This window comes from Calonectris borealis, chromosome Z (assembly GCF_964195595.1).
Source record: "Calonectris borealis chromosome Z, bCalBor7.hap1.2, whole genome shotgun sequence".
Classification (NCBI taxonomy): domain Eukaryota; kingdom Metazoa; phylum Chordata; class Aves; order Procellariiformes; family Procellariidae; genus Calonectris; species Calonectris borealis.
Genome location: NC_134352.1, coordinates 31,086,169 through 31,111,029, shown reverse-complemented (window position 1 = coordinate 31,111,029; position 24,861 = coordinate 31,086,169). Strand labels below are relative to the sequence as shown.

At 44.3% G+C, this 24,861-nt stretch overlaps 1 protein-coding gene across 2 annotated transcripts in view; it reads left to right on the top strand.

The window, feature by feature from the left end:
- Positions 1-24,861, top strand: part of TRABD2A (TraB domain containing 2A) — an 80,030-nt gene that overhangs the window by 28,896 nt on the left and 26,273 nt on the right. For both annotated transcript variants that reach the window (XM_075136386.1, XM_075136385.1), the window contains exon 3: positions 22,591-22,737. In XM_075136386.1, the coding sequence (XP_074992487.1) occupies positions 22,591-22,737 (147 nt within the window). The remainder of the gene's footprint in view (positions 1-22,590; positions 22,738-24,861) is intronic.

Sequence of the window (24,861 nt, the reverse complement as noted above, 5' to 3'; positions counted from 1 at the left end):
TTTGAACTCCCAGCAGCAGGCGAGCTGGTAGCACAGCTGGTACATCCAGCCGAGGCCTGGCTAGCGTCTTGTCCTGCTTTAGACAGGAGGGAAAGTTGAACGAGATGCAGTCCTGTAAAGGAGTGAATCAGAGTGTAACAAATGCTATTGGATAATGTAATAGATTCAGAGGAACAGTACGCTGACATACCCACCTTAACTGTTCACATATAATCTAGGCTGGCCTGGGCCCCGCACTGCAGCGTAGCATGTTTTGCAAGTGCCCTAGCTATACAAAATGAATCTTCCCTTGAAAAAAGAAGAGCATAGAGCACCTATGCTGTTGTAGGACTGGGGTATGTGAAGTGGGAGAACAGGGATCAGGTGCTCCAAACACATACTTTAGGTGTCAGGACACATAGTTGCGTGGTCTCTTCTCCTTTACCTCTCTCTCTCTCTGTGTCTCCTCAGAGGGATTAGTTCTGACACATACCAGAGAGTTCCCACCAGGTAAAAATGAAAGGAGGCTGAGCCCAGAGGATGTGTACAAGAATGCCAAGCAGGGCTTCCAAGACAAGGTCTAGAGTAGAGGCAGGCTTTCATAATCAGGAGAGCCTTACTTGCAAGTGGTGGCTGGAGGCAAGTTTCTGCAAATAGGTCCTGTGGGCTAGAGGGGGGAAGGAGATGCTGTCGTGCTCCTGCGGACTTCCATATATCTTGTTCAGGATGACAACATGGTGTAGTGCCCATGCCTGTTTTTTGGGTCAGCTCTGTGGCAGCACTGTAATTCTTCATTGGCAGTTCTGCAGAGGGCTTTGACTAGATTTGCTCAGAGGATTTGAGGTGGACTCTCTTCTACCAAAAGTTTTGTCAAAAGGTCAGGGAGTCCTCAGTTTGAAAACAAAAAATGTGTCAAATGTAGTCTTGATGATGATTTGTAAGAGGCAATTTCTAGGACTGTTATTCAGGTTATTTTGGCAAAAGCATTCTTTTCCTTAGAAGGATGCCATGGCATGGTATGTGACGGGAAAAGAGCCGGGTGTCTCCAGGCTGAAACCTTGTAATAGGAAGACCTGCCTTTAATTCCCAGCCCTGCCACTGCCTTCCTGCCTTTTCTGTGCCTTCTGTTCCTTGTATAACATCAGGATTAACAGTGCTCTGCAGAGCTGTTATGAAGATGCTGCAGTGAATACACTGATCCAGTACTTGGAAATAGCAGCAGCAAAAAAGTTCACAGGAACAGAGGGGGTGGTAGCATGCTGCTTCTGCTGTTGGCTTTCCAAAGCCTGTCCATGTGCTTTAGTCACACTCTAGGTTTAGTTTTTTAAGGACTCCCGAGAAGCTGATCCTTTCCAAGCTTGAGAATCTGTTTTCCTGAGTAGTAACAAGCCATTTCAGTAGCCTTTTAGAGAGGTGGAAGTGGGGTTGTTACTGCAAAGCAAGCTGAGGAGACATGTGAGGTAGTCTGAGTGCTTTGAATGAAGGTGGATTTAGCCCCCAATAAGTCTAAATTTTTCAGATGCACTGAAGCTGTGTTAATAAAATAGATTTCAAATGTTTTCTTTCAGGAGCTAAGAATGCATTTTTGGACAGGCGAAAAATAAAAAACATTCATCAGGATTACAACAGATGTGCTTTTGTGGATGGGTACAAAATCTGTTCTGTAAGCAACAACCAAGTGATTGCCTAGGAGAAAAGGAAATACCAGAATAGCGTTGTTTCGCTTACTCCCTCCACTATTCTGTTAATGTGTCTGTTAACCTCAGGTGATGCTGCTCTTGTCTGTGATCTTTTCTATTTTAAAAAATGTTTTCATGTTAAATGATTTAGTGAAGGTGGATTTTGTTAATTTATGTTGGCATAATTTTAGCACAGATGTTATTAGGATTGACAGATTGCAGCACCATTGACAATTGCCCAGCATTGCAGAGACCCAGCTGTAGCACGTATTTATTGTGTTTTGCCTCTTAATAGATCTGTTCCTCTAACAGGAATTAGATTGTCACGTTTGAGAAGATTATCTTCTAAAACATAATTACTTTAGAGCCTAGAGTGACTCTCTACATACTTCGGGGTGGGGGGGTAGGTGATGTCTCAGGATTTCTCTATTTTCAGGGCTCTGATCAGGGTGAATTTAATTATTTTTGACACTGGAACAGTATTTCACACTTCTGTCACCAATGGGCATGTTGAAAAATAGCAGGAGGGTAAGTCCCTTCAGATTATGAAAGTTAGGGGGGTTCTGGCAGATGCTCCTATATGACCTGAACCTAATGTTCCCGAGTGCTTTGTCTCCCATGGTTAAACCAGTGACGCTGGGTCATGCTACTTTTAGTTCAAGCCTATGGGTCATGTTGGTGGGTTTGTGCGTAGTGTGGGGAGTGATGCCCAGTGAGTGCTGGTGCTGTAGCAGATGCAAAGCTGAAGAGAGGAGCATTTGACAACGTGTGCTGCACAGCAGCGGCAAATCAGTGCAGAAGTCACCTGAGAAGTAACGTGAAGGTGCTTCTGAAATTCCTGTACATTTTCCTATAGACTTCTTGCAGTGTGAAGGCAGAACACACCCTTTGCTCCTGGATGTGATGTTTGCCAGATAAGTAAATATGTGTTGGCTGAAGCAGATTTTGGAAAGGGCTGAGTGGATTAGAAGAACAAGTCCTATTAGCCTCAGTGGGATTTGGACTCCTACGTCCTCTCTCTGCATCTGAAAATCTTTGCTCCTTAGGGCTGTCTGGGATAGCCCAAAATCTGTATAGTACTGGATTTTGAAGGAGCTATTTAAAGCACCCTTGTTCTTTTCAGTGACAGTTTGTAAGAGGATGTTAGGTCTGAATCTCCTCACAGTTACCTTGCCTGTGTTGTGACAGCCCCATCATCAGTGTCATTGCAGAAAGAGCTGTGAATAAGTGATTTTTCCAGCTGTTAGGGACGTGCAATGTATCTGCTCAGATTTCTGGGGGTGAGAAGACTCTTTGCTTCTTGTCGGTTTGGCTTAGCTCTCAGCTGTGTTGCTGTGTAACAAGGATGCACAAGAAAAGCATCAGCATGCTTTTTGGCCTAGAGCAGAGGTGAAGGTTGTGGCTTGCTTTGCTGACTATCTTTTCGATGGATTATGCTTACAGCAGAGACAGCAGGATAGGCTAAGACAGGTGCAAACAAACATCTTCCAGTGGGGTGGAAGATGGGGGTTCTTTTTGGCTTTTTGAAAACGTGGGCTTGGTGTAACTGAGATCAAGGGAAATTTGGACCTTTTGCACATACAGTTCATGCTTTTTGTTAGGATGTAGCTTTGTCCTTACAGGAAATAAAACAGGAAGGAGCCTGAATTGCAGAAGACAATCCATGTCCTTGAGTTCTGCAGCTTAAATGGTCCTTCAGCACAGTCCTGGTAGCTGATGCTTATTTTCTCTCCCCACTGGATTGTTCATAGCCCCAGGCCAAGGAATCATATTTTCTCAGCTATGGCTTTTAATGTTACATGTAAAAGTGGGTGGGAAAGGGTTTCTTTTTCCATTAGAATTTTCCAGCCTATGGAAAGATCTCTCTGATTTGAATTGAAGTGTATGGCTGTAATCTCAATTTTTTGAGAATTGGAGACCTAGAAGGACTTAGATTTAGCTGAAAATCCTTTTGGTAGCTCCAAAATGGCTTATTTTTAAATTGTTATCCCATTATATTTGTTTTTAAAAGTTAAATTTTGTTTTAGAGGTACTGACTCCCTCTAAATTTTTTTTAGAGATACTGGGCTGAAAGAGGCACAGGATTTTTGAAATGCAACCTCTTAAACATAGGTTGACTTTGGAGAACAAGTTTTGAAAAACCTCACCATGACTTTCAGAAAGCTGGCTGGATATGCCTTGTGCTGACTTCCTGGGCTTGTTCTGAAACACTAATAGCTTTGATTTCCTTCTGCCCAGCATTTCCTAGAGCACTTGTTTGCTTGCTATCTTGGTGGTCATTAAAAGATCCAGCTACTGTATGCAGATATCTTCTGGGCTTTCAAGTCAATGGTTATGTAAGACAGTAGGGAAAGACTAGAAGTGTCTGCCTGTGGATTGCTCTGAGAGTCAGTACTAAGGAAGGCAATGTGAGGTTTATCGTCGACACTGAAAGAAGACTTCTGGATATATTTGGAAGTTGCAAGCAATTTTGTGGAGAATTTGAGGTCTGTGTAAATACTATGGCACAGAATCCTTTTCTGTCTGCTTCTCTCTCCCATAATTGTATGAACTTTTATGATTCGGGGGAAGGTAAGAGCAGCTGGTGCCATTCCAGTCAAGGGAAACATGCACACGTGTTAAGACTAGACATGCTGCAACACCTTGGCAGCAAATCCCATCTGCTACCAAGACGTAAAGTTCGCTTTTGCTTCTGCTTTGCAGCCTCTACTGCCAGTCCTCTCCAGCAGGAGCCTTTCCTCCTGCAGCCTGCTGATTGCTACTGACAGTGAGAAGCTTCTGGCCACCGAGCTTCTTGCGTGTGGGAGCTGGCTTTGTGGCACCATGGCAAAATGTGTGCAAACTGCTCGCTACCATTATTCCTTCTGCTGTTCACCTGCTGCCCAGGTCCCACGCCATGTGCCAACACTGGCATCCAGGCGCTTGTGTGGTGCACACATTCTCATCTGGCTTTTCAGCTGTCTCCAAGTAAAAACCTCAGGCAGCCTGTGCTAGGGCTGCAGCTTCAGGTGCTGCTGATGCTGCTGCAGTTGTGGCTTTCTGTGTGTGTGCATGTAAGTGTAAGCTTGCTAGTGTGGCTGCAGTCTTGCAGCTGCTGTTCTGCCTCAGCAGCATTAGGACTGGCTGTCAGTGCTGAGTGCATTGCCTACCACGTCTGAGTCTCGGAGAGAAGGTGGATGCGCTATATCCATCTCTGTTTGTGCTGGGGAGCAGCCTCAGCTGCTCCGTTGCACTGCTCTGAAACTGCATTCAGACTTCCCTTGGTGGTACATGTTTGTGTGCAAGTGGAGCGTGTGTGTGCACATGGGCGTGCTAAGGGGGAGCAGCAGTACAATGGGAGGTCAGAGGTGTGAAGAGGATCTGAGAAAGATACGGAGTTGAGCAGCAGGGTTTGGCAGAGATGATTTATCCGGAAGGATTGGAGTACTGAGAAATCGTAACTTTTCTTGTGACACTTCCCCCCCCACACACACCTTGCCATAAAGACTTGTGGATAGGACCCATGCGTCGCTGAGACTGATGCAATCCCTCGGCTGCAGTCACGCTTTCAGCAATCTTTTCTGTTTGCTAGAAAGATGTTGTGAATCTGTCTCTGCTATCGGAACAAGTTGAGTAGCCTGTGAGCTCTGTGGATGTGCATGAATGGTTTCTGTTCACTAACTAAATTAACAGCTAATTTAACAACGACACTTGGTATGTTAAATAGGTTTATAAATAAACCGATTTATTTAATGAATTTAATAAAATTTAAATTGAGGGACCAATTAACTGCTTGCAGTTGGCAGTTATTAAGATTCCTGATAGAGCTGGTTTGCAGACGGCTTCTGTGGGTACTGAGCTCATATGATGTGGATGATTTTATTGTCATCAGGTGTCATGATCCAGAGAAAATGCTAACCACCACTATGTAGACAATCTCCAAGATGAAATTATTCTGTCATGTAACAAACAGAAACATTTCAGATCTTGTGGGTTTACAGAGTGTAACGAATTTACCAGGAAAAGTATGCTTTTCCATAACCTGTCTTCTCAGAAATTAATCTTTGGGAAGATTATCTTATTATTTTGGACACTGACTTTCTCTTTGCATACATTTATTTCCCCCATACTAGATGGCTCTTAATTAATTATTGTGCATACAATATTCTGTTCTTTAGCCAATTTCAGTTTCGTATTACAGCAGCAGCATCTGGAACTTTTTAAATAAGGAGACACAAATATACAAAAAAGACTAGATATTGAAGCAACCTGTCACTCAGTATGACTTTTGGCTTTGTTTCAATGCTCAATTTTCCAGTGCTGGAAAGATCTAATATGCTGGTATCACTTGAAACCAGAAGGTTCTGGGCAAAGTAGCTGGGCCTAGAAGATGGGGAATGTTGCAGAGATAACTGGGAAAATAAGGCAACAAACATTTTAAAAAGAGAAAATCCTCAAGTATTATGTCAGTTCAAAATGGAGATGGATTTGAACAATTCAATTGATACTACTATAGTAGGAAATGCCAATTTGAGGCACCTTGCTTGTTTTTGTGCATGCTTTTTAATACAGTTTATAAAGACAGAGCTTGCTTCCTTTTTGCCTTTGTTTGGCTCGACACAGGTAGTACCTAGTATTTTACTTACTTTTCTGTCTGAAATGAGCCATTTTTTGAGTGTCCATTCCTTAAGAATTTAGCCTGGGGGGTATGGTAAGCAGATGATGGTTTAGGTGTCAAAGGCTGAAAAACTCTCACCTGTGCATTGCAACACAGAAATATACAATAGAAAACATTAGCAGGCCACATCAAGGCATCCCCTATGCACTGGGTCCTAAAGACAGGAGACAGCCAGGAGCCTTAATCTCATGGCTATCAGGGAAACCACTCGAGTGGCTCACAGGGAGTTACAAAGTGGGGTGGGAGCTTGGTGGCAGGAGGACTTCTGCTGAGCACACTCAGCCTTTCCTAACATCAGTGTGTCTTTCTGTCTCCAGTTATTGTCTTCCTACCTGAAGAAGACAATACTCACACTTGTAGCATGTGAGCATTTGGATATGACAGCTAAAAAGACACGCTGAAGCTACGGAGACCTAATTCATCTTCTTGTCCCATGGCAGAAGTACACCAAAATGATGCCTGGGAAATGAGGCTAATGGTGTCTTAAATCCCATGATGGAGACTGTACAGTGACCCTGGAGAATCCATCCCTGCTTCATTCCTTCCCATCTTAGCTTCCACCTGTACCTAAAACACTTGCTGTTGCAAGCTGAACTATGTTGTCTTGCCATCGCCAAGCTGTGGACCACAACTTGATGGCCTTTTCCTTTCTTAACCACCTATTGTAGGGTGAACTGTGGTGACGCCTGTCTCCTTCCTCAGGCTTCTCTTTTCTAAATTGATTAAGCCAGTTTCTTCATGCTTACCTGTAGCTTATGTATCCAAACCTCTGAACAGTCTTCCTTTTCTCTTCTGGACTCTGAATTTGTTTCTGTCTCAGCAGTCTCCAAAACTGGATGCAAGACTCTGGCAGAAGCCTCGACAGGGCTGGATAGGACAGGTTAATTACTTCCTGACGTTTGCATATCACAGTCTTGGAAACTGCGTTTTGCAAAAGCATCATGTCGTTGACCCATAAATTTTCTGGTGCCCTGCCACCCACAGATCCTGTGTGATAGTATGGCTACCTTCCCAATAGTTCCTCCTGTTTACTTGTGTATCGATTTTGATTTTTTTCTTCCCATATTTTCATTTGATCCATCTGAGATTATCCTTTCATTTTACCATAATTGTGAAATACTGCTCTGTTTCCAAAGAAGTTCTGAGGAACTTTTTGACCTTGGAATTAACAACAGCAGCATCAAAAACCAAAAGTGTATTTGTCATAATAAATCTCCATGTACTGAGATAGAAAGCCAGGAGTTCACAATCAATTTTGTTATTTTGAGCTCCTTAGCCTATTACAGAAAGGCACATTCAGTTTGCAGTGAGAGCCCCTGTCCTGGAAAGACCTCATGAATTAGCTTGCTTAAACATACTGCCTGTTTGTAAGTATGAAAAGTCCTTTGATTTCAGTGCCCTTTAGATTTGGAAGCTCAGGAGATGTGACAGACTTGAGACCCAAATTTGTCAGAAATTGTAATTGTAATTACAATTGTAATTATGCATTCATTCTATTAATGTAGTAAATCCCATAAGCTTTTGCTGGATAGGAAATATTTATTAAATGGTGTTAGAATGTATCACGAATAAAATGAAATGTGGAAGGATTATGATGTTTTAGTGCACTCAGCTGTACTAGTTTGTGCAGTGATCCTGGACAGAGTGTTTGGTATCTGACTTTTTGCAGTGCTGCACAGGTCACAAGCCGTGCATGACTGCGGACTCCCCAAGCCACGGTACAGCCGTGGCTAGTAGCATAGGGTTGTATGTGCACTCTAGCTAAAGTCCAGGTTTGGCGTGCGTTGCTATATGAAAAGAGGAGCAGCAAATGTTTTGGGAGCTCTGTCCTAAACAGCTGTAGCAGCATGTCTGAGATTGTGATATTTCACATCTGCAGAGGAGAAGGAGGACCTTTGCAGTTGGAAGTGTTAGTGCCAGCAGGCAGCCCATGGTCCACGTTTCTGGTAGTTCCTGGTGAGCTGTTTCAGCAGGCTTGGTGCATCCGTCCAGTCACTTTTTGTGAAAGGGGAACCTGATGGTAGCATTTGGGCTGTTTGGGTTTTTTTTCCCCTCCAGAGTGTGTGCTTTCTGCAAAAGCTTTTTTTGTGTGTTAGCTGTAGGGCTTGCTAACACCTTTGAAAGACACCCCATTCTCCATTACAGGGTTTTTAAAGAGAACAGGACTGAGAATGATGTCCATCATGACATAAGCAGAGGTATTTTCTTGTGTCAGCATTTGGGAATTTAAAAGACTGTAAAAAAACTTTACAGAAGCAGACATAGGACTTCCCTTCTACTGCCCCCTCCTACCCCCTCGACTAGCCTGTAAATGTCTAGCTGCCGCTCAAAACCATGGAAAAGTTTCGGAGGACTTTCTGGGTTTAACCAAAACAGTTATTGCTGCAGCTGATGCTTTGTTGCTTATGTTCCCTTCCAAATGAAGGAAATTGGCTGTTAGGATTTGTGTTTATTTAAATCCAGCGCTTTTTACTTGACTTGTTAAACGAAGAATTTGCTTCTAGGGTAGATGAAGCCATGCAGTTTAATGACTGTGATAGAAAAATGGAGTGGGCAAAAGCAAGAAGTATTTTAAAATTGATTTTCTGATGGCCAGATTTTTTGAGAACTCTCCACCAGCAGGTCTGCACTGGTGCAAATTCCCGTGTGATGCAGAAATATTCATTGCACCATTTTGCAGCAAAGAAGCAAAAGCTGTGGAGGTAAGAAAGGAAAATAAAAAGAAAGAAGCTCTTGAAAGAACAGCTTAGGAGTATCTGAGGATGGAGGAAAGGCTGAAGCAAGCAAACATTTTAGTCATTTTAGTTAAAAAACAGTGCTATGGACCGTCACGAAAAGAATAGAACTGGTGTAGGTTTAGCCAGCGAGTTAGTGGTGAGAGGAGGGTGAGAGGATACTTGGTAAAACTAACCATTTCAAAACCAGCAGGACCAGATGACACACAGCCAGTGTTTCTAAAGGAACTAGCACAGGGTACCATGAACTGCTAGCCAGCCTTTTTGAACATTTACGGAGAACAAGTGAGATCCAAGAAAACTGGACTAGGCAAATGTAGTAACAGCCTTTAACAAGATAAAAGCATGTGCTTGGAAATTGTTAAGCAGCCAATTAAAACCATTTTGAAATGTAACAAAAGGTCAAACATGGCAGCACTTACATCAAACAATATTTTTCAGCTATTTTAAATTGAAATTGAATTAGCCCTTTCTGGGTGGTGGAGAATTGCAGGCCATCTTGTGCAGTGCTGTTGCAATGATTCCATCAGCAGAGAAAAAATTGTGCTAGGCTTAAAGTGTTAATTATTTTTATTTCATGAGTGCTTGAGTCTCTTTTTTGATGATGGCCTTTAAAATGTTGCAGTCATTTCATGGACCATCGTCTGATGTCCTTGGATGACAGATCTGTCTGACCACAATTGAAATAAACACTGAGCTGCACCGAATACATCCTTGACACAATGTACTGAGGATTGGCCCAGTGGCTTTTGAGTATCATGACGTCATTCAAGATAAAAGATTGTGCTGACAAAACTTTGACGGTCTCTGGAGCAGAATTGTGTGATCGCTGAGTAAAGTGAAAACGTGGGTCTGGATTAATTGGACCAAAAGTAAAACTGTCTGTATGTTCCCTCCTGGATGCAAAATAAAGGTGCTAATAATATTTTTAAGGGCCTCTGCAGAGGGATGATGTAGTCCCAGCAAAGGCTGGATATCTGTAGCAGACAGACTCAGGAGGGAATTATCATTATTTGGATTTACATTTATTTGATTATCTTTCTTGCAAAAAGAGAACTTGGGAGGAGTCCCATGTCCCAGAGTTCGGATGGCTTGTCAGTTTCCATAGCCAAGGATAGGGAATGAGGGAGTTACTTGCCAGGGTGTACAGCCTTCAAGTTTTGTTCTACCTGGTTTGAAATGTTTAGGAACGTATATATAATTGGACATACTAGCTGTGAGTCTGGTGTATGGCTCAGGTTTGCACCTCTTAACCAGTGGTGCTGCTATTTTGTAAACTTACACTTTCCTGGTGTGCGTATTAGACAAGCAGGGCACTTGTCTGGTAGCAGTGCTGTCCACTTCATCTGAAATGTTTCCTGGAAGAGATTGTACAAGGGGGTTGCACTAGGGGCTGCAAAGAATTGGGGTTCTGGATTTGGTGCTAAGCTTTGATGCTGACCAGAGGACATACCAAGGGAGTGAGTTGTCTCCCTTGGATCTCACTTTCACCATTTAAGGATGGATGTGGAAGCACTTCCTTCCTCCATGCTTCTTGTCACCTGGCAGAGCGTCAATACTGTCACGTTAGAAGAATGTGATACATCAGCGTTGCAACTCACATTTGAATTTGATACTGAAACATTGACACCTATTGCTGTTGAGTCTGGGAGGTACGGACAGACTGATTATAAAAAGCAAATGTGACGGCAGTTAGCATGTGAGGTCAAGCACTGAGCATGTGACCATCAGGAATGGACCTCACCCTTCTCCTCCCCACCTTTGGAGCAGCAAAAAAATGAGACCTTTGAATTGAGTGACTTCTGGCTGAGTTTGTCAGGTCTCCAGCCCACCAAGGGCACTTTCACTGACTCTGGGACTGATTTGGATAGTCACGCAATCAAATTGAATGCCAGCAGGTCACGCACAACCAAGCAGAAGGGGAAGACTAAGTCTGGAAGAGGAGGCTTGGATGGTAAAGGAAGGGAATTTATTAGAGCTCAGGTTTGTGCAGTAGGAAGAGGAGCTTCAGAACCAGCTCAGCGTGCTCATATAGTGCGAAACCCTATTTCTGAGTGCAATGAGAGTACAAACAGTGAAGTGAGACACTAGCAAGACTGTTACACTTAATTTGCAGCACTGCTCAGCTGGAAGACTGTAGCTGGTTAGGACTGCATTTTTTGGACAGTAGTGTGCATGCACATGACAAAAGGCTTTAATGTCTTCTATCCTTGGAATTCACGTGTGTACCCACAGTAGTTTAGAGATCTCCACTGGACTCATGGAGATCACAGTGGAGTTAAGGTGCAAAACTTCCAGAGGCTCCTGAAAGCTCTTCGGAAACTTGTATTTCCTTTTTGCATTAATTTCAAATTGCTCAGCAGGTTCTGGTTTGAACCCATTTCAGTTTTTTTGGATTTATACAAGAGTTTGAAATGCTGTTCTGAGGGATGGTGATTTCATTCCTTGTTTTATCTGTCACAAACAGATGTTATGCTATGTAAAGTTCCCTAATGAAATGTTTGTTTGATGTGAATTTACTTTTCAATACCAAGTGTGCTTAACAACATAATAAATGTGACATGTTCTGAACAGGAAATCTCTGTTGTCCTGGTAGGTTTGTGTTTAGTTGTATTTAATCATGAATGGTGCAGAGCCTGAAAAACTGGCATCATTGAGAGCAACTCATGTCTTTTGATTGATGAGTGTTTTTTGAATGCGTGTTCTTAGGGCAATGTCTAGGAAGATTCCTGCACCAGCAGGGCTCTTGTGGACTTTTCTTCCAAGCTGAAATATTACTGTGTCTGGAAAAATTAGGGAAGAGGTAATATTGACATTTCTCTGTCTTCAGTGAGTTCCCTGTCCTGCTCATGTGTAAGAAGGCAAAAAAAACCAAAGATGAGCTTGAGTAAAAAAGTGAGCTAATACCCCTGGGAAAAGAGTAGCTACTAGAAAGGAAGGGGAGGTTTGGAGCTATGGTTGCTTTGAAGGGCGAATGAGCACAAATTTGGAAACAGAATCCTGATAGGGTGTGGTGGAAAAACACACCAACGTAAGGATGCATTGTGTATTGTGGCATACTGGTGCGTGTAGTCTTTGAGAAGGGCTGGATTGAGCTGCCATTGAGCTGCAACATGAGCTAGTCCAGTGGGGTCCCTCACTGTTAATGACTGATAAAAGAGTGTTTCTTCCATCCCTATTTGGGGATTACACATTGCAGGGTAGCAAATGCCAGATGTCCTGGTCTACAGAGGCAACTTTGTCTCAAGAATTATTTCTAGTTAGAAAGGTTGAAGATGAAGACTGATCAGAAATACCAACAGGGCAGCATTTTTTCCAAGATGATAAAATGAGGAATTTGTAGGAGTTCATTAATTATAAGAGATAGTTTCTTCTGTCTCTTGGATTTTGACACAAGTTTCTCATTGCCAACTTTATTTTCCTTGTATATGAGTTTGGAGGTAGCATTTTAATCCTTTCATGTATATGAATGTTTAAAAAAAGCCCTGTAGGAGCTTTAGGGTGGGTGATATGTAGTGTATTTGAAGGCTTGGATAGCTTCTTTTTGTTATCTATTCTGTGTCTCAATCTAGAGTGAGGTAATCTCTGAACTCTTTTATCCTTAATCCAGCGTCACAACACTGCATAGACATATGGTTTGTGGACCTGCATCTCAGATTTTAACTGAAGAGACATAAGCATGAGGAGTTCCTGAAAGATGTTGCCTGAAATAGAGAAGATGCACATTAGTAACGATGTGTAAAAATATAATGATGCATGAGGAAGGCATCTTTCTGCAGATATTTGAGGTGGATAGTCGTAATGAAGCTTAACTCAAGACTTTGTATATGATGTGTTCTCATTCAAACTTAAGTTTTCAGACTAGACTTTTTGGAGTGCAAGCCTCATGCTGGGCTGTATAGGCCTTCTTGAGAGTTTGTTGTCCAAAAACTGGAATTAAATCACTTGGGAGTCCCTGAGAAAGATCCCATTAGTCTAAAGGTACAGCTTGTCAGAACTTGCCCAGCTTGGGGAGGATGAGCAGTTCAGCCACTTGAATTTTGTTGCCGTGATTACCTGCTTATGGTTTTGTTTCTGTCACAGTTCTAGCAGATATTCACCAAGTAACTGCTGTTGTACAATATTGTTTGTCTGTTATTTCCAAAACTGGATTTGGAGAATGATGATTCACATCCCATTATGCCTTTAAAATCCTTTGCACAATTCTGAGTGCACCAGAGCTTTTTGCTTTGGTGCTGACAGTTACAGACCTTAAGCCAATATATTCTTGCATCTTTCCGTACATGGAGTTGCTGGTTTAGTTGCTACCAGTTGCATTGCAGCTTTTCCACATAACTTCAGAAAAAGCATTGTCCTCCCTAGCCCAGGAAAACTACCCAGGTGTTCCCTTCCAAGGCCAAAGTATGACATGCCCATGAGATAAATCTTGCCATGCTTTGTTCTTGTTTTACCACCACATTTCATCACGCCCCAGAGCCTTCCGGCTTATCTTGGGCCATCTTAATCTTAACAGTCAGACTTCTGTAATCCTGTGACTTTGTGAAAATGATGAGCTCTTGGCAGATACCTCTGCTTTTCTCAGGGGTCCTTGAACAAATATTTATCCACGGCACTTACCCTGACAGTGAGTGTGTGTGACCAAATGCTGGAACTGCTGTGGGGAAGGTGACCTGCCCTGGCCTTTAACAAAATGATTTGACTATCTAGGGCTTAGAAGGGCTAAAGAAGACCGGGTTAGCTCATTGTTGGGTCTGCTGTCTACCCTGTTCACTGAGGTGATTAAGAAATCTCTGTTCAGATGTTCTGAAGGGTATGAGTTCAGAGATACTCCAGGGCTTTCTGCCTGACAAAATCTTCAGATAATTTTTTTGCTCCACCCTATCTTGGGATACACTAATTTTTCTATGTGGCTGAGCTCACAGTTGCTATGAAGAGCACAGCTTTAGTCCTGTGTTTCACTATGTGAAAATTTTGTCAGCTGTTCCTTTTGGAAAGCTTTTGCATTGAGAACTTCCAGCCTCTGATCTGCCTGAAACCAGCTAAGGGACCATTTCAGCAGTTCTTGTTTGAGGTTTTTCTTGCGAGTCTACCACTAATATAAACTCTCCCTTTGACCCCTGTACTTTGAAAAGGTCAGCTTGCTCTGGTCTGCTCCATTTGGAAGGCAGAAGCTTCTCTTAAAGGTGCTCCCAGTTGCCTTTGACATAAACACTGGTTTAAAGTTGTTGTTCCGTTTGGAATAGCAGCCAGAGTCCTGGCCTAATTGTTCTGTTGAGTGGAAAAATGTTTTATCAATGCTGAGTGTTTTATACGGAACATGCTTTCCCTGCTGGCAGAACTTCAAGAAAATCCAAATTATCTTGTTGCATGGTTACCAAAAAGCATATGATAACTCTGATCTTGTTCATCACATTGCAAGGCTAGATTGTTTACTCTGTTAACTTTATAGTCTTGATTTGCTCATGCTTACTTGAATTATGCAAGTAATGTGCATCCGTTTTACATTGATGAGGGGGGAGGCATTCAAGCCAATGAAAAGTTTATTTTCTGAATTAGTCCATTCCACCAAAAAAGGTGCACAAGAACTGGTGAGAGGTGTTTCAGACTTCGGTATTTTGCATTTCTAAGACATGCTACTTCTAGCAATCTTCCAAACCACTGTCAGTTTTAGTCCTAAGCTATGCATGGCCTGTACTAGAGAGGACGAGTGAAAAAATAATCAACGCAGGCAGGAGGGGACCTGTAAGACTTTTTCCTTCATCTAGCAGCACTCCAAAGAGCATCTGTGGTTGAGTGAAAGAAAATGGGAGGCCAAATCCCAGGTCATTAATACCAAGTTCGTTTAGTTTCATTGATTGCGTTTTAGGAAGGTAAAAAGTACTGCTAAATGTTACCATTGAAGCTGTGGATATAGGTTGAGCTTTGGCTGTGTTACTAGCTTACTCCTTACAGTGGCAGTACAGTGACGTCTTCATCATTTCTACATTTTTTACATCATTTCTACAGTTTGGAAAGCCAAATTGTTTCCTTTCTAAGGGAATTTTCCTGTAAAGTTGTTTAAAACTAAAAAAAAAAAAAAAAGAGCAGCTTTGTTAACCTCAGTATTTTAGTTTTGCTTCCACTAAATTTAAGAGTATCAGTGGAAAAGAAGGAAGAGGAGGTAGACTAAAGCAACTCATATTTAAGTAGAAAGTTTTTTAAAAAAAACCAAAACAAACCAACCAAACAAAACTTTAATTGTAGGTGCTGAGTTTTAAAAGTATAACCAGTCTCAGCCCAAGGAACCCCAGTTTCAGATTTTTTGCTTTGCAACTCTGTTACTCTTTTAATACAGTTTAGAGATGGCTGTGTTAAGTGTCTTGTAAAATAAATAATTATGCAAAAGAAAGAAACCCTTACTACTAGCATACTGGTTAGACAGTCATGTAAATTGGAAAGTGGGCATACCCTAAGAGAAATCTAGATTGCTAGTAATTCTTTTTCATTTTGTTAATTGTTCCCAAGTCTGATCTTGACCTGAGTTTAGGAGCTACATGGCAATGCTAACCCAAAACAAGCTGGATATTGCTAGCTGACGAAATGCTGAGTAGGAGACAGGCAGGAGTTATAACTGTAGTGTGTTTAAAGTCCATTTTTTTTGCTTTGAACTTTGGTTCAGGACTGTAGAAGCCTGCAGGTTATACAAAGGGCTAGTCCCTAGTTCTGTTTGATAAGATAAAAATGTATCTGATGAAGGTTTGATTTGTGAAGGTGTTAAAACCAAACTTTGCTAATGTTTACAAAATCCTTAAAAAAGATGGAATTTAAAAAAAAAAAGTTTAATCCTTCTCTAGTAACATGCAAACATGCATCACCAGTTCATTTCCAGCACAGAGCAAAGATTTTCTGTACAAGGATGAACTTCACGAAAGCTTTAGGCATTCCTGCAGCACGAGGAGGAACCCCAGTGGACACTTAGATGGAGAGCTCTCAGGGACAAGGTGCAGCAGCAGGTTCATAGCCACACTCTTAGCACTATAGAAAGATGGGGGCAAGTCCCAGCAAGGTCGTGGAGGTGTCCTGCTGTGAACTGCAAGCTGACCTCTGAAATGGGAACAATCTATTCCGCTGCTGGTCTTATTCCACATTCAGCACATAGTGGGGTGTTTATTTCTCCTGCTGTCAGTGGAAACATAAAAGCCTGTAAAACAGTGTAAATTACTCAGACAAAAGGCTATGTATTAATGCAGTCTGTTACAAGTAAATGAGTTGCACTTCTTCCAGCAGTGCTGTAAGCAGCATTCCTCTCATTCAGCATTATCTATCATCCTCCTGCATCAAGAGGAGGATGATAAATTCATTGACTGCTTCAAAAGTGATAAATTGATAAATTATTGGAAGTCCCTTGTTTTTATAGCTCCTAGTTGGAGAAGGGTTGGGTTGTGTGTTCCCATATAAATCTCAGATAACAACCAAAATCTTCAGAGTGTCCTTTTGTTCAGTTCTGGAAAGACACAATGCAAGAATCTCGCACCAGATGTACCAAGGTGAGTTTGTTGTCAGCAGACCAAAGACCAAATTCTTCACTGCCATTACGTCTGCCGGCATCTGTGTGTCTGATTTGAGGCAAACAGAGAGTCATCTAGGTACCTTGCATGATTGTGCTAGAGAAGAGGTGCTCCCTCTGCTTGCTATGCTGGCTTTTGGGAACAAAAGCCATAAATAAAACCAAGCCCATGGGAAACTTGTAGCTCATAGGTAACCTAGAATAGTTTCCATTTCCTTTTGTTTCAGTGACTTATTGCAGTGTTCGTCTCTTGTCCTCTGAGTGAATCCCTCGGATAACCTGTCTCTTCTAGTCACCTGAATCCAATCTTTCTCACAAAAGTGGTCCAGGTTTGGGAAGTTGCTTCCTTTTTCTCTTTTCTTTACAAAACCTTGTTGCAGGGTCCACAGGGAGTATCTCATCTAGTGCAACAGCCCCGAAAGTGACTTAGGCTTCTCTGAAGGCTGCAGGTGGTGGGTTAAATCTCCTACTGGTATTCTCGGCCCCTGCCAAAATCAGACTTCTGCCTGTGTGTGCAGACTGGTGTTTGCAGGGCTCATTATGGCAGGTGGGTTCAGGTATCCAGGCTCTGAGAAGGCCAGTCCCAACTTTTCTGCCTCGAAGGCAGCTGGGGCGTGGGCACCAGACATCTAAGGAGCTGCGTCACATTGGAGCGAGGAATCCGGCTTTCTTCTCAGCACTTGGCCTCCTGGACCATTACCATGACAAAACAGGATTATTGACTTTCATAGTCATGTGCCTTTGATTTGAGGCTCACTTTGATTTGGGGCAGTAGTGTTTGCTGGCCCAGAGAAGCAATGGTCTCCTCCAGGTGAAGAGCAAAGAGAGAAACACGCTTTTGAGAAGGAGGAGGAAGAGGGAAGGAATTGACTGAAGAGGCTGAATGGAAGCCATAATGGATGCAGTTAGTCGCTGGGAAGGGCCCAAAAGCAGCCCGTGATTCCTTAAGACAATTAAAAGCAAATTGTCCGGCTGAGCGATCCCAGAGCAAGGAAGATGCTCCCCCAGACTATAATTCAAGGGGCTGAATGGCCCTCAAAAACTGAGAGCGGAGAGAAAAAAAACACAGAAGATGAGGCAAATGATGGAACAGATGTGAGCGCTTTTGTTGGAAAGACTTGGAGGCTAGCGGGATGGCGATAGGCTAATTTGAGGTGCATAATGCCAGGTTCCTTTCATATGCAGAATAGCACTTTGATCCAGTGTGGATGAAAGTGCTGAAAAGTGGAGAGGATGGCAGGGGGTCTTTTGTCTTTGACAAAAAAGGCATCTGCCGGGCTCTAACCCCCTTTTCCCCACCCCCTTAGCCTAGCAGGCCACTCCAACAATGCTAGCAAAGGGGACAAGTGTCTCCTGAGAGCTGAAGAAATCTCCAGGAGGAGAATGAGGCTTGCAGCAATATGTATACCAGAGAGCTTAATCGATTTTTTCCACAGTACAAAAAGGGAGAGAGTAGGGGGAAGACGGAGAGATCACAGTGGAAATGGGAGGTGGGAGGAAAAAAATGCCTTTCTAATAAACTTGTTACTTTTGTTCTCCAAATACATCTTTTCAGGAGATGCTTTGATGCTAGTATGAATACACTTAATGGAGCAGAGTAGGGTAGAGTTGCTGGGGGGGAGGTGTGAAGTAAGGAAGAACAGTTTTGCAAGGAGGATGAATGTGGAGTGATTTCTGTGGATTGCAACACAGAAAAGATTTTGGAATTAGTAAAACACAGTGCAATGCAAGAGATGACCTGGAAGACATACGCATGCTTTCTGTACCATTTGTTGGAGGAGCTCAGCTCAGCACAAATTCTTGGCTTTGATTTCTAAGCAAAATTGAAAATTTCTCTTCAACCTTTCCTGCTTTTCTGTTGTCTTCTTAACTCCTTGGACATATAGAAATGAAAGAACTGCAGGATTGAATGGGGAGCTAAGAAGGCAAGCAGTATTTGTGCCAAATATAGCAGTTCCAGATCAACTACTGATCTGGTCACTGCTTCCATGCTCTGTCGACTTTCTTCAGCTTCCCACATCTGGTAAACAGGAGTGAGATCCAATCCGCAGAGTTTGATGGCTTTCGTCTTCCTTAAGTATCACTTTGCACCTAGTCTAATGTTTTCTTTGAGAAATAATGACAGATAAGAGTTATCAACCTCTGAGCAAGACCCACCTCAGCAAATTGAATCCTTTAAGAACAGTAGGTTCAGGAATCTTCCTTCTCTTGAGATCCTGACAGTATTTATCATTAGTATTTACCAAAGATAACCTCACCAGGGCACAGCTTTAAGCCACACCTGGTATTGCAAACAGCTCCTCACTCTTTAGCCCCACACCCCTTCTCTTTCTGCAGGGGATTTACACTTCCCCCAAGAAGGTACAAGTGATACAGAAACGGAGAGAAGCTATCACGTTCCTTTGAGAGGCTCTACACACACACTGATGCCAAACTGTAATCCTGTGTAGTTGTTCAGTAGGTGTGCTGTGATCTCCTTCCAGCAGATGCCACCATTCTGTTCAGTCCAGCTGATGTGGAGAGTATTTTTGGCAGTAGCATCTCCTGCCTTCCAGCTGTGCAAAGCCTGATGACATGAGTTACCGTAACTCATTAGTGAGGGCTAATTGTCAAGGACTTTGATGCTTTTTTGATTTCTGCATTTGTTGTAGCTTGACTTTTCTTGCTCCCAGTGCTTGGGCTGTGGTTGAGAACGGTGCAGAGGGACTTGGGCTGCTGCTGCTGTCATCAAAGGAGCTGAGACCACCTCTTTACCTCACAACGCGCAGGTGAAAGTCCCCTCTCTGGGTGGTTCTTCTGTGACTTCTCTATCAGGTGCTATGCTGATAGAGTGATAGGATGCAGGTCTAGATCCAAACATTGCTTATGGGTAAGTCTGACCTGGCACAGCGCAGCCCTCTGTAATCCTCCGTGCCAAATTAAAACAGCCCACGCAGTGCAGGGCTGTGGGGTCCATGGCAGCCTGCTGGATGTTTGTCCCCAGGCAGTTGTGGTTGGGATGGGGTGTAGGAGTCTTGGGCAGTGAGCCTGGACACTTTGTTTCTTCTTTGAGGTGAAACATCAACCACCTCATTGTGAAAAGTCTTTTGTGCTTCCCCAGCTGGGCAGGCAAGCCTTCAGCTGCGGACATCCTGAGATTGTTTCACATGTCCAGTACCAACTCTCTCACCTCCCCACCAGAAAGATGTACTCTTAGCAAAGACCACAGAGCTGCCAAAGCTGCCTCTCCAGGGCAGCTTTGTGTCATGCCAGCGATAAGTTTAGAAATATGAGGGGAGGGGGGTAAGTTGCTTCTATTCCTGTGTAAATGGGTGCAGTAATCCTCCATAACTGCAGGTAGTCATTGCAGTTTTAAAACTGCTCTTGAGAGATTTATTTAGCTGTTTGCAATTTACTGTGTGCTAGTGTCTTATGGCCAATGGGTGGGCATAAAGAAGGAAGATGCCTGTGTGGCTCAACCTGGCTGCTACAGTCCAGGCCAGGTCTGTTTGGAGGAGAGGCTGAATCTGTTTCACCCGAAGCACACTGCAAGGGAAGAGGGAGGAGATGTTCATGGAGCAGAGGACAGCATGCAGAGCAAGCGACAGCAGGAGTGCAGGCTGTGGGAGTACAGCGGAGAGAGGACGGTTTGCTTTGTTCTCACGTCTCACCCAGCAGGCTGGTGTTTTCTCCATAGAAGCCGGTTACCGTCCGCTGGTTTGTGTTTGGATGAAAGTCAAACGGTGAAGACTGCAAAACCTCTTTGATGTGCTTACTCTACATTGAGGCAGAGCTACGTGACCAGCTCAGGAGACTGTCACAGGTCTTATTCCTGCTCTGTGGGCAGGGACTGTCTGGTCCTTGTTTCAGAGGCTGCAGAGTCTAGAAAGGGCCGTATTGCTTTAATGGTAAGTTGTCCAAGCGGATGCTGCTATAGTAGTCAAATAACTTACAAACTAAGCCATTCCCATGGAAGTGCTTTTGGCTCGACTGATTGTACATACAAGATTTTTCCTGGCATGACCTAGCAGTCCTGGCTGTAGAAACCCTGCATTTTCAGCATGGATTTGGCTTGTCTCTCAGTGAATCTCGTCTGGTCATTAACATCCATTAGGGTATGTGGGAAGTGAAACCAAACAAATGGAAAACGATGGCTTCGGAGTGCAATAAACCTCAGCCTGCATGCAAACTTTTGTTCAGACATAAAGTGGTTTCAATTTGGTTTTGTTTAATTTACTTCCAAATTAAACTGAGGTCCTTTGCAAGATGGCCACTGGTAGGTTTTCTTTTAATCGGGTGCAGTTTGTACAAACAAAGTGAATTCTTGCCCTTTTTAAAAACATGAGATGGGAGTGAATGTTGCTATTCCTGACCACCATTCCAGAACTAATACTAAGTTATGTGCTTTCATATTCAGTTAAATACACAGTGGTTTGGATCCAGATGGGCAGCTCTAGCTGTAGTGGGGACAGCGTGATTTCAAGTTTGGTGGGACCTGCACCTTTCTGTAGGAGATTGATTGTTGTGCTAGGGGAGGGCAAACTACACCTGTTTATTCCCCCATTTGCTCTGTCCTGTAATCCCAAGATTTGGTTCACATCATCTCAGTACATCAAGAGCATGTTTACTCATGTGTGAGTTTCATGGTGTTGGTGAATACTTCTGGTTCCAGAGTGCTTTTCATGGTGTTTGAGACAAATATCCAGGAGGAGTTAATTACACAGAACCCTCACCAGGCTGCAGAGAGTCACCAGAGCTTGGAAAGAGTAACTTTTGAAATGTCTTTCAAGACCTTAATAATATCTCTTGGCTTACTTCCTTTAGAAATAAAGAAAATAAGGTCGTGGGAAGGCTTGTTAGAGTTGTCTAGTCTGGATGCGTAAACCAGCTGCTGTCTGCGCTGGCGAGTAAGCAGCTCTGCGCCCCACCGATGTGCCCACCAGCATCCCATGCTTAGCCTGGGGGGTTTCTGTCCCAAGTCCTTCCTTGGCTCCCTGCCTTTCCGGGGCTTGGTGGCTGCCTGCTGCAGCGGCTGGAGCAGCGAGGGAGAGGTATAGAGGTGCTGCGTCGCTTGTTTGGCTCCTGCAAGTGTTGCTCCAAACTGGTCTCTTGTGCCTCTTAAGTGGCGGTCATCCTCATGGGGTGTGCATTGCCCCAGGCGGGAGGCAGCTGGAGCGGCAGCTCTCTCTGGGTCAGGCCCTGAGGCCACTGCCCTGGGAGAGCTGAGCTGTGCTGGAGGCGGGGAAGCAGCAACACCTGGAGGAGACCTCTGATCTTCTCCCTTCCCGGTCAAGGGAGAGGCTCCCTGGGGGTAGGAGCTGTGGCAGCCGTGCTGGTTCGGCTTGAGGCGAAGGGAATGGGAGTGTTTGTGTTCCCAGGTGAACTCCGAGGAGGAAGGGGGAGCAGCAGCAGCCCCCGTGCCTGCAGGGGCAATCAGCGGGGGGGGGAAGCTTCGCCTGCGGGGAGGGTGGCCGCCTGCATCCCCCAGCAGCCGCCATCCTACCCCGGCCTGCTCTGAAGAGCTATTCCTGCCTGAAATAAACAGAGTGTGTGGGAGGAGGAGACGTGAAGCAGGAAATGACTTGCGGATGAGGAAGAAAGGGCAAACGAGGAGAAGCCATGCTTAATTTAGGTAGGTGGCTGAGATGCTGTGGGGATAGGAGCCCGTCAGGCTCTAGGACTCTATGGTGGTCAGGCAAACTGTCATCTATGGGAGCAAGATTGCCCCTATTTCAGTCTGCCCCTTTGTATCTTCTGTATTAGTCTTGTCATGGGCAAAACCTCCTGGAGTTACCTGTGGTGAGGCAGTTCCCTATGAGCAGGCCCATGGGACCTGAGGTGTGAGTGCCTGCAGGCCTGGAGGAGGCACAGATTGGCAACGTGTGGACTGGCGCGCTTGGAGCGGGAGCAGCTTCAGAGAGCCCTTGGCGCGTGGCTGTATGTCTGTGACCTTCTCAAGGGGCGAGATGAGAACTCACCAGGAACTCTGTCTTTTCCTCCCTCTCCCCCCCCCAGGTGGTCTTTGCTTTGAATCAGACTCTCTTGCAGCAGGAGAGCCTCCGAGCAGGCAGTTTCCAGATCCCCTATACGACAGAAGACCTTATCAAGCATTACAACTGTGGGGACCTCAGCTCCATCATCTTCAACCATGACACTTCTCAAGTGAGTCTTGCCACCGCAGCTCTTGTATTACGCACATGTCCCCATAGCGCTAACCCCTGTCTCACTCACACCCGTCTCTCCTCAGGCAGGCCCTTTGCAGACAAGGGCCAAGGGCATGTCGGTGGCTCCCTGGCACATCCACTTTCCTGCGCCTCCTGTCCCAGGAGTCTGCACCACCTCACCCCTGTCTTGCTGCATGCAAGCAATGAAGGTGCACCTGGCTTTCCCTTTTGGGCGAGCGCCGTGTTTGCTTTAGTGTCAAAGCTCTGTGAGTTAATCCTTTATTTTCTTAAGGATCCCGTGGAATTACGCTAGCTTAGGTACGAGTGAACTTAGCGCCAACAGAGAGCAGCAGCAGGCTCTTTTGTGCAAATAGCGACAGAGAAATGCACTCGTGACTTGGACGCTTGGGTAAGGCTGGGCAAGTTGCAAGCTTTTTAATGTCCCCTTTCAGTATGATTGTGTACTATGGGCAAGGCCCAAAGAAGAGAAATGTAGTGAAACAAAGAAAAGATAGATTTAGACTGAATGTTAAGGAAAAGAAAACCTTCTGAGGCCTCACAGACTTGGTGATGGAGACGGTTTCCTAAGCAGCGCAGTGGAATGCAATGCTCTGATCTTTAAACCACGAGAAAATGCCCAGCAGGGACCAATTTGGCCTGTTTGGGCTGTTAGATTAGCTAACCTCAGACTGAGACATCAGGCCTCTCTATTCTTGTCTGTGAGGTACTGCCTGGCAATTCGTGCACATCAGTGAAAACGTAGGCTCTGGCCTCAGCAGTGCTGAACAAGTGGGTGTTGGTACTTGGGCTTTCCCTGCTGAATAACCATATTCCTATGGCCTTTTGATATATACAGTGCAGTGCTGCAGAGCTGGAAATACTGTCATACTAACCGTTGCTTCTCCGGCATTGAGCTTTCCGCGCGTGTTGTTACCTTCCTGTCCTGCACACCCTTTGGCCTGCAGATGCAGGCAACCTGGTCGTTAACACTGCTTAGCTCTTACACAGTGCACTTACTTCATTCATAGATTTCAAAGGGCTTCCCAAAGGAGGCCAGCACTGTAAGAGCGTACAGATGCTGCATCGCTATTCTGCTAAGGTGTTACAGACTGCAGACAGATGGCATTGCCTTGAGGTCCTTGGAGAGAACAGCTCTTGCCGAGACATGAATGGTTCTGAGGAAGCAAGTGCCTTTTACTTACACGAGGGGCTCCACCGCAGAGCACTTTCCCTCACAGCGGAGCTGAGTAGTAATAGCCTGCAACACTATCAGCCTATGTTTTTAAGCAGAACATCTCTGTAAATTGTATTTGACCCCGTGCTTGCCCAGTAGATGACCCACTGTGGGCTAAGAACCCTTTGGAAACAGTTGGTAATAGTCTCTGAGTGGCTCCAGAGCTGCAGCCTTGAAAGGGAAAGCACCTGGCTTAGTGGCTCTGCTCCCCAGAAACTACCACTTGCAGGCCCTTTCCTTAGTAGTTCCCATAGCTGCAATGCCCAAAGCTACTTGTCAAGAAGCCAGGATGGCTGCAACTCCAGACCCATGTTTCTCTCCACTAGCAAGAGGTCAGGGTAGTGTGCAGCCACAGCTGTCCTGGAGGCCCCAGGGGAGGAAGCCAGTATTTTAAAAGATGCTTTGAGAACAGGGGAACTGGAGGTGGTAATACTTTCTTTCCTGACAAAATCTTGCCCTCTTTCTTTTGGACAGTTTGGGGACGTTTTTGTTAACTGGTTCAAATTGCACAGTTATTCTTTGACGGCCTGAGGGGTCTGATACCAGTCAAACTCTCTTAGAGGAGTGTAATTATCATTATAGTTATGTCATACCTATGTCAGTTTAAGGAAGAGGTATGTAGCTAAAGATAGCCAGGGGCAAATATTTACTTTCTTCAGCCGAGCAATCAGGATTTGGAATCTGCGGTGTGGCAAACTGAGAGTATTTGTTGACTTTGCATCAAAAAAAATTCATCTGGCTGGCTTTGAAATGATATGTTGAGAGAAATGAAGCACTACGCGTTATTAGAAGTTCGCTGAGTCATTTTTTAGCTTTGGGTTTTGTCCTACTGTGGATGTGCCTTGAGGGACAAGGTGATTCCCACATTCAGTGATGGAGCAAAATGCC